Here is a 10856-nt window from a genome sequence, read left to right as displayed (position 1 = left end):
TACATGGGTTATTTTAAGTTACAGTACATGGGTTATTTTAAGTTACAGTACATGGGTTATTTTAAGTTACAGTACATGGGTTATTTTAAGTTACAGTACATGGGTTATTTTAAGTTACAGTACATGGGTTATTTTAAGTTACAGTACATGGGTTATTTTAAGTTACAGTACATGGGTTATTTTAAGTTACAGTACATGGGTTATTTTAAGTTACAGTACATGGGTTATTTTAAGTTACAGTACATGGGTTATTTTAAGTTACAGTACATGGGTTATTTTAAGTTACAGTACATGGGTTATTTTAAGTTACAGTACATGGGTTATTTTAAGTTACAGTACATGGGTTATTTTAAGTTACAGTACATGGGTTATTTTAAGTTACAGTACATGGGTTATTTTAAGTTACAGTACATGGGTTATTTTAAGTTACAGTACATGGGTTATTTTAAGTTACAGTACATGGGTTATTTTAAGTTACAGTACATGGGTTATTTTAAGTTACAGTACATGGGTTATTTTAAGTTACAGTACATGGGTTATTTTAAGTTACAGTACATGGGTTATTTTAAGTTACAGTACATGGGTTATTTTAAGTTACAGTACATGGGTTATTTTAAGTTACAGTACATGGGTTATTTTAAGTTACAGTACATGGGTTATTTTAAGTTACAGTACATGGGTTATTTTAAGTTACAGTACATGGGTTATTTTAAGTTACAGTACATGGGTTATTTTAAGTTACAGTACATGGGTTATTTTAAGTTACAGTACATGGGTTATTTTAAGTTACAGTACATGGGTTATTTTAAGTTACAGTACATGGGTTATTTTAAGTTACAGTACATGGGTTATTTTAAGTTACAGTACATGGGTTATTTTAAGTTACAGTACATGGGTTATTTTAAGTTACAGGACATGGGTTATTTTAAGTTACAGGACATGGGTTATTTTAAGTTACAGGACATGGGTTATTTTAAGTTACAGTACATGGGTTATTTTAAGTTACAGGACATGGGTTATTTTAAGTTACAAGACATGGGTTATTTTAAGTTACAGTACATGGGTTATTTTAAGTTACAGGACATGGGTTATTTTAAGTTACAGGACATAGGTTATTTTAAGTTACAGGACATAGATTATTTTACGTTACAGGACATAGGTTATTTTAAGTTACACGACATGGGTTATTTTAAGTTACAGTACATGGGTTATTTTAAGTTACAGGACATGGATATTTTAAGTTACAGGACATAGGTTATTTTAAGTTACAGGACATGGGTTATTTCATGTGAGGCACTATATAAATCCAGAATTATTATTATTATTATTATCATGGTACAGGACATTAGTCATTTTAAGTAATATAGGACATGGGTTATTTTCCCGACATTTTTGCTTGCTTGAGGCCTTCTGCGACTTGGGGAGACTTGGGCCCTGTGTCAAAATAAAGTTGAACATCTGATCTTGATTGATTAATTAGTTTTTTGATTGGTTGTTTAAATAACTAAATTGCATTTTTTTTTCTCTTTTAGTGCTTTGGCTGTATTTAATGATTCTGATGAAGAAATTGTCATGAATATTGAATGCAGTAAATTGGAATGAACAAGATGTAAAGTGGTTGATAATTTTTTAATGTAAGGTAGAAAATTGGAAATACTCAGACATGCCATAGATCTGTGGAAATTCCTGCCACAGGTTAGAGTTGCAGTAATTTGACATAATATGCACTTTTGTCTAAATGTGAGGTCTCACCACGAAGTGAGACGCATCGTTGGTGAAATCATATTGAGATATTCACCAAAATAGGTCAAAGGCAACATTTTTACAAAATTTTGATTTTAATGTTTTTGAATAACTTGGAACTTATATTTTATGATTGTGTACTTTTTAAGTGAGTTTTGCTTTTTAAAACATTTGTAGGTTAAGGAAGGTTCATAGAACCATCAGAAGACGTTTGATTTGATTTTCATGTAAAATTATATATACGTAGACATGGGTTATTTTAAGTTACAGGACATGGGTTATTTTAAGTTACAGGACATGGGTTATTTTAAGTTACAGGACATGGGTTATTTTAAGTTACAGGACATGGGTTATTTTAAGTTACAGGACATGGGTTATTTTAAGTTACAGGACATGGGTTATTTTAAGTTACAGGACATGGGTTATTTTAAGTTACAGGACATGGGTTATTTTAAGTTACAGGACATGGGTTATTTTAAGTTACAGGACATGGGTTATTTTAAGTTACAGGACATGGGTTATTTTAAGTTACAGGACATGGGTTATTTTAAGTTACAGGACATGGGTTATTTTAAGTTACAGGACATGGGTTATTTTAAGTTACAGGACATGGGTTATTTTAAGTTACAGGACATGGGTTATTTTAAGTTACAGGACATGGGTTATTTTAAGTTACAGGACATGGGTTATTTTAAGTTACAGGACATGGGTTATTTTAAGTTACAGGACATGGGTTATTTTAAGTTACAGGACATGGGTTATTTTAAGTTACAGGACATGGGTTATTTTAAGTTACAGGACATGGGTTATTTTAAGTTACAGGACATGGGTTATTTTAAGTTACAGGACATGGGTTATTTTAAGTTACAGGACATGGGTTATTTTAAGTTACAGGACATGGGTTATTTTAAGTTACAGGACATGGGTTATTTTAAGTTACAGGACATGGGTTATTTTAAGTTACAGGACATGGGTTATTTTAAGTTACAGGACATGGGTTATTTTAAGTTACAGGACATGGGTTATTTTAAGTTACAGGACATGGGTTATTTTAAGTTACAGGACATGGGTTATTTTAAGTTACAGGACATGGGTTATTTTAAGTTACAGGACATGGGTTATTTTAAGTTACAGGACATGGGTTATTTTAAGTTACAGGACATGGGTTATTTTAAGTTACAGGACATGGGTTATTTTAAGTTACAGGACATGGGTTATTTTAAGTTACAGGACATGGGTTATTTTAAGTTACAGGACATGGGTTATTTTAAGTTACAGGACATGGGTTATTTTAAGTTACAGGACATGGGTTATTTTAAGTTACAGGACATGGGTTATTTTAAGTTACAGGACATGGGTTATTTTAAGTTACAGGACATGGGTTATTTTAAGTTACAGGACATGGGTTATTTTAAGTTACAGGACATGGGTTATTTTAAGTTACAGGACATGGGTTATTTTAAGTTACAGGACATGGGTTATTTTAAGTTACAGGACATGGGTTATTTTAAGTTACAGGACATGGGTTATTTTAAGTTACAGGACATGGGTTATTTTAAGTTACAGGACATGGGTTATTTTAAGTTACAGGACATGGGTTATTTTAAGTTACAGGACATGGGTTATTTTAAGTTACAGGACATGGGTTATTTTAAGTTACAGGACATGGGTTATTTTAAGTTACAGGACATGGGTTATTTTAAGTTACAGGACATGGGTTATTTTAAGTTACAGGACATGGGTTATTTTAAGTTACAGGACATGGGTTATTTTAAGTTACAGGACATGGGTTATTTTAAGTTACAGGACATGGGTTATTTTAAGTTACAGGACATGGGTTATTTTAAGTTACAGGACATGGGTTATTTTAAGTTACAGGACATGGGTTATTTTAAGTTACAGGACATGGGTTATTTTAAGTTACAGGACATGGGTTATTTTAAGTTACAGGACATGGGTTATTTTAAGTTACAGGACATGGGTTATTTTAAGTTACAGGACATGGGTTATTTTAAGTTACAGGACATGGGTTATTTTAAGTTACAGGACATGGGTTATTTTAAGTTACAGGACATGGGTTATTTTAAGTTACAGGACATGGGTTATTTTAAGTTACAGGACATGGGTTATTTTAAGTTACAGGACATGGGTTATTTTAAGTTACAGGACATGGGTTATTTTAAGTTACAGGACATGGGTTATTTTAAGTTACAGGACATGGGTTATTTTAAGTTACAGGACATGGGTTATTTTAAGTTACAGGACATGGGTTATTTTAAGTTACAGGACATGGGTTATTTTAAGTTACAGGACATGGGTTATTTTAAGTTACAGGACATGGGTTATTTTAAGTTACAGGACATGGGTTATTTTAAGTTACAGGACATGGGTTATTTTAAGTTACAGGACATGGGTTATTTTAAGTTACAGGACATGGGTTATTTTAAGTTACAGGACATGGGTTATTTTAAGTTACAGGACATGGGTTATTTTAAGTTACAGGACATGGGTTATTTTAAGTTACAGGACATGGGTTATTTTAAGTTACAGGACATGGGTTATTTTAAGTTACAGGACATGGGTTATTTTAAGTTACAGGACATGGGTTATTTTAAGTTACAGGACATGGGTTATTTTAAGTTACAGGACATGGGTTATTTTAAGTTACAGGACATGGGTTATTTTAAGTTACAGGACATGGGTTATTTTAAGTTACAGGACATGGGTTATTTTAAGTTACAGGACATGGGTTATTTTAAGTTACAGGACATGGGTTATTTTAAGTTACAGGACATGGGTTATTTTAAGTTACAGGACATGGGTTATTTTAAGTTACAGGACATGGGTTATTTTAAGTTACAGGACATGGGTTATTTTAAGTTACAGGACATGGGTTATTTTAAGTTACAGGACATGGGTTATTTTAAGTTACAGGACATGGGTTATTTTAAGTTACAGGACATGGGTTATTTTAAGTTACAGGACATGGGTTATTTTAAGTTACAGGACATGGGTTATTTTAAGTTACAGGACATGGGTTATTTTAAGTTACAGGACATGGGTTATTTTAAGTTACAGGACATGGGTTATTTTAAGTTACAGGACATGGGTTATTTTAAGTTACAGGACATGGGTTATTTTAAGTTACAGGACATGGGTTATTTTAAGTTACAGGACATGGGTTATTTTAAGTTACAGGACATGGGTTATTTTAAGTTACAGGACATGGGTTATTTTAAGTTACAGGACATGGGTTATTTTAAGTTACAGGACATGGGTTATTTTAAGTTACAGGACATGGGTTATTTTAAGTTACAGGACATGGGATATTTCATGTGAGGCGCTATATAAATCTAGAATTATTATTATTATTATTATTATTATTATTATTATCATGGTACAGGACATTAGTCATTTTAAGTTGCTTGAGGCATTCTGCGACTTGGGGAGACTTGGGCCCTGTGTCAAAATAAAGTTGAACATCTGATCTTGATTGATTAATTAGTTTTTGATTGGTTGTTTAAATAACTAAATTGCATTTTTTTTTCTCTTTTAGTGCTTTGGCTGTATTTAATGATTCTGATGAAGAAATTGTCATGAATATTGAATGCAGTAAATTGGAATGAACAAGATGTAAAGTGGTTGAAAATTTTTGAATGTAAGGTAGAAAATTGGAAATACTCAGACATGCCATAGATCTGTGGAAATTCCTGCCACAGGTTAGAGTTGCAGTAATTTGACATAATATGCACTTTTGTCTAAATGCGAGGTCTCACCACGAAATGAGACGCATCGTTGGTGAAATCATATTGATATATTCACCAAAATAGGTCAAAGGCAACATTTTTACAAAATTTTGATTTTAATGTTTTTGAATAACTTGGAACTTATATTTTATGATTGTGTACTTTTTATGTGAATTTTCTTACTAAAACAGTGTTCTTTTCGTATATTCTGTAATTGTAGTCCTATTATTTGTACAGGTTAGTTTATCTTTGAGGCCGATTTTCTCAAAACCTGGTTCTCATACACCAAAACTTTAAATGCTCACATCTCTGGATGTATTTATCCTAGGGAAGCCATTCAAAGACCAAATTAAAGCTTATAATGTGATCTACCAAAATGTAATATAAACTCATTTTCTGATTTTCTAAATGATGGGACTCATTTTGTAGTGAGACCTCACAAAGAGTATGCTTCAATCATTGAACACGTTATATCGTCATTGCGGACTTATAAAATCTGCATACGCCTTAAAACTAAAAGAAAATGCATACATTTAGAGTCCGTACTGAGCCCAAAAAATCCGCAATGAAAATATAACGTGTTATAGGTTATGGTATAAACATTTGTTTTGGGCTGCTTGGTTTGAGTCTGGGATGATCACACTGATTAACTAAAGCGGACTGATACATCTTGGAACAAATGTATCGTTTGACAGAAAGTCAGCACGGGTGGACCCTTTGGTTGCGCCTGAATTGTAATAATCAAAAATGCTATGTGCAATTGTTACACCTGGATACAGTAATTTTTTGAAAAAAACCAATTGGAAAGATCTTTGCAGTTATGCTGATTCTATGACATGGTGCCCTCTAAAGCCATGGGTTCAACATTGTTCCACCTGGAATTTTTATAGGATTTAACTTATGCCAGATACAAACTACTAAAGTGAATGTTACCATTGGTAGTATTAATCTTTGTAGTTGTCTACTTTTTGTTTGTTGTCACTGACAAGATCCTTTAAAGTGTGCTACTGTAAAATGAATCAAGTATGGGTTTCCATATTATTGCTACCAAATCCTGGACAGTTGGTAGCAATTTCATGTACGCTTTGATATAATGTCAGGTGGCAAATTTTGTTGGCCAGTGTAGATTATGGCTGTTTCCGTCACTGTGGTGGACATTAACCAATAAAATTGATAAACATTATCCAGCTTATAGCTTTATTATTAGTGAGGGATGAGACAATAAAAAAGCCAAACCTTGCTGTCACTCAGTGTTCTACACTACTAGTATACAGAAACTTCATTTTGCCACTAAATTTTAAATTTTACAAATTTCAATGCATATCAATGTCATGTATTGAAATTAGCACTACTCACTTATGCTGAAAATGTTGTGGGGTCCCCCTCCCCATTTGAAAAATTCTGGATCTGCCTCTGGTATTTAACCTGTATTAAAATTCGCAATGGTCATCGAGAGTAAATTCCAAAGCAGATTGGATCAACTGATTTCATTTGATAATTGGTTACACATTGTTTTTGACTGACTAGGCACGTTAATTGTGGTTCCTATGTGGAGCATGTTATTGAAGTATAGCATTTGCCAAATATTGTTAGCAAGTGTAGCGTTTTTGTTTGAATTATTATTTATGTATTTTGTGAAAATACAATTACTTCATTTATATATTTACTTATATGAAGACTGCACATTTGAGTGAAAGAAAACTTTAAAATAGTAAACTGTAGAATAAATAATGAACATTTACACACTACTTAGCATCACATTAAATAAACTATAATACTGTATTAAAAACTACAAGGTTTTTATTTTTCTTGAATTAAAAAATAATCAAAACCTGTTAAAAAAAAGCCCAAAAAAGTACACTTTAATCATAATATAATACGTTTCAATAAAGTATGTTTTACCTATATCTATTAGAAAATATTTAAACATTTATAATCTATAAATAATTATCGATTAAAATAGAGTATTACTTTATTTCAAAGGTATTCCATTTTATTTCCTTGTTATTTTTATTTTTATATTACTACTACTATTGTTATAACTTATTATTGTTCCTACTACTATTATTACTGTTGTACATTATCATTTTACAATAATTCATATTTTACAATACTCTTATTTTAAAGTGGCAGTCCATGATGGTCAAGTAATTGTGAGCATGCATTGATCCAGATGACTAGTAACATGTAAACATTCTCATAACTGGCTCATTGTATCTCATATTCAAAATGTCTAAATTGCTTACTATTGGCCAAAGGTATAAGTTTGGTGTTAGTCATAAATGTAGTCAAATTGTTTGTTACATTTTTCATTAATTGCTTAAATTAGGTCCAATGTTGTGTAATTCATTACTTCACATATTGCTTTAAAAAATGTTTATTCAATAATATTCTGTTTTTTTTGTATATTTCAAAAAGAAAATAAAAACTTTGATTTGATTTTAGTATTCTAGTATTTATATCATTTGTAAAATGTGTTGTAGTTTATAATAAATAATGATATGAGTTCTTTCTATCTTTATTATTTAGATTACTGCTAAATTGTACAATTTACAATTAAATGAAACAGATGAAAGAAGTTTCAAACTTAATACTAATTAATGTTAAGTTGTACATTTTAATTGCTGGATATTTCAATAAGACCATTTTTCTTTTATCTCTCCCCAATTTGAAGTTTGTTTATTACTGTATAATTATTAAATGGTGTTTGTTCGTAGTTTATCTTTAATTTGGAATACTGTAGTGTGAAATTTATTTATGTATATATATATATTGAACCATCTCTATTTCATATTGATGGTATTATGTGATTATCAAGATTGTGCTAAACTGTAGAGGGCAGTTTTCTCACAGTATGTTTGAATCTGTGTAGCATGTGACAGGTCTTTTTTTATTATTATGGTCTTCAAATATTATACCCTGCAGCTTGCTGGGTGATTGATATGTACACCGGGAGCAAATCTTATACAGTATTGTCCTGTTATTTTTAGAATAAATTTCTTTGTTGGCTACAGAAGTCAAACTTGAGGGTGTTTATTAATGTCTTAATTGTAATTCTAGTAGGCCCTATTCATTACTGCATTGTGTAGACCCTATTTTAAAAACAACTCCATAGTCAATTTCATCAGACCGACTTCAAAAGTTAGCACCGCAAATATTTTGTGTACGTAGTGAGTATTAAGTACGATAGCACAGGTAGGTCAAAACATAATTCCTATTAATAATAATTGGTTCTGTCTGGGGTATTGCTTTCTGAGTTGGGGAATTGGGATGAATGTATACAAAATAGATAGGGATAAAGATACAGATGCATGTTTTATTGTCATTTGTCAGGGACATGGGCCAAGATCTGTTTAAAAAAGTAGAGGTGGGGGATTCGGTGGGGTGGGGAAGGAAGAGACAGTTGAGAACTACCCACACCTACCTACAAACAAGAGTCGACAACTATAGATATTCCTTCTTTGTGCGCACAAAATATCTACGTGGAACAGGTTACCATTACAACTACAGTAGTAACATCACCAACACTCACCCAATTTCAAACCTTGGCATTGCCAGTACTGAGGGAGTTGCTTCTTACAGCATCCCACAAACAGTTTTAGCAATCGAAATGTTCTAGATGTGTATAAGAGACAGGTACTGAGATCTTGATTATATAATAAAGATTACCTTAATACATTATGATTATTGTTAAGCGCATTGAGGCTTTAGCAAATTTGCGGTTCATAAGCCAATATTATTATTATTATTATTATATTATATAATAAAGTCCCCAATTGATGAAGCAGCCAATGAAATTGTGTACTGTACATTCCTTTTGAGGCTGTCTCTTATACACATCTAGATGTGTATAAGAGACAGGACCTACATTTATGATTGACACCTCTAGATGGTCAGAAATGGCATTCTCTGACATAATTTTATTGTAATTTTCTTTTTCTCTCCATAATTTTTAAAATCCAGGTGGGAATGGACAGGGTGCCCCACCCCCTAAAGTCAACCACCGATCCAGCCTTGCAACCTTAGTGACCCTGCCTTCATTTAAACCTTTGTTCACAAGCCTTCATTTTGAAAACAGTTTCCAATGAAGTACAACTATATTGACAGGATATAAAAATACTAAATGCTCACCAGTAAAACAAGAAGTATCACAACTCTAAAATCATATACAAATATAGGTCTCATAGGCAAACAACTATGCAGTATTCGTACAGATGTCTGATGCAAAAAAATGTGCTATATTCAATTTTGTCTTTTTTTTTTTTTATAAAGTTTTGAAACTAAGATTGTAAGTTTAAGGTATGAAAAAGCTATTGCTTGGAAATGACAGAAAAACTGAATACAACATACCGTATCGCATTCAAATTGAATGAAAACGTCTTCACGGTGATAATTTTCTTTGGAGGATTCTTAGCTATAGCATAAAAATTAAAGTTAGTGAAACAGTAGAGTAGCAATAGTAATTGTAAAAGTAATAAAAGTAGTAACAATAAAAACAAAGTCATAAAAGATTATAAAAATGGTAATGATAATGAAAAATTATATTATTATTATTATTATTATTGATAGTAATTGTTATTGTCGTGATGGAATAATAGACAATAACTGGATTTGCGTCAGGAGAAACATGTATAGATGTAATTTTGCCCTACCTGACGTCGAAAAAAAAATTACATCTATACATTATTATTATTATTATTATTATTTAATATTATTATTATTATTATCATTATTATTATTATTATTATTATTATTATTATTATTATTATTATCATTAGTATTATTATTATAAACAGTATAGTAACTCTTCAAGCTAAAATTCTGTTAATCTGTTTGGGTGATATGGGCATATCACAAATTTGTCACTTAAAATTTTAAAGTTTGTAGAACAGTCATGGCATTAGAAAAATGTTTAATATGAAACATGCTGATTTGAATTAGTTACCTTTTATTTTTCCTGCTTCAAATTCTGACAATGTTTGCTACTAGTGGCAAGGTAATCAGTTGCATCAACAACTCACTGTTGCTTATCACACTGGTTGATAAACTCAATAGTCACAATTGGTGTTCCATTCTTTTGCGCGGTTCGACCTTTATATGTCGAATCAGCCTGGTTGATATTACTTACTACCAGGAAGTTGGTCTTAAAAGGTAGGAAATTGTAACAAAAATTAGACAATTAGGTACTGAGATCTTGATTATATAATAAAGATTACATTAATACATTATGATTATTGTTAAGCGCATTGAGGCTTTAGCAAATTTGCGGTTCATAAGCCAATATTATTATTATTATTATTATATTATATAATAAAGTCCCCAATTGATGAAGCAGCCAATGAAATTGTGTATTTGGACTTTGGACTT

At 31.3% G+C, this 10856-nt stretch overlaps 1 protein-coding gene across 1 annotated transcript in view; it reads left to right on the top strand.

Annotated features, from left to right (window-relative positions):
- Positions 1–1985, top strand: part of LOC117113701 (transmembrane protein 87A-like) — a 49685-nt gene extending 47700 nt beyond the window's left edge. Inside the window, exon 17 of the mRNA XM_033257122.1 lies at positions 1533–1985. Coding sequence (XP_033113013.1) covers positions 1533–1602 — 70 coding nt within the window. The 3' untranslated portion in view covers positions 1603–1985. The remainder of the gene's footprint in view (positions 1–1532) is intronic.
- The last annotated feature ends 8871 nt before the right edge of the window (positions 1986–10856 follow it).

This window comes from Anneissia japonica, unplaced genomic scaffold, assembly GCF_011630105.1.
Source record: "Anneissia japonica isolate Jap-2015-1 unplaced genomic scaffold, ASM1163010v1 scaffold2576_len324117_cov159, whole genome shotgun sequence".
Classification (NCBI taxonomy): Eukaryota; Metazoa; Echinodermata; class Crinoidea; order Comatulida; family Comatulidae; genus Anneissia; species Anneissia japonica.
This window is presented reverse-complemented; position numbering and strand designations above follow the sequence as displayed.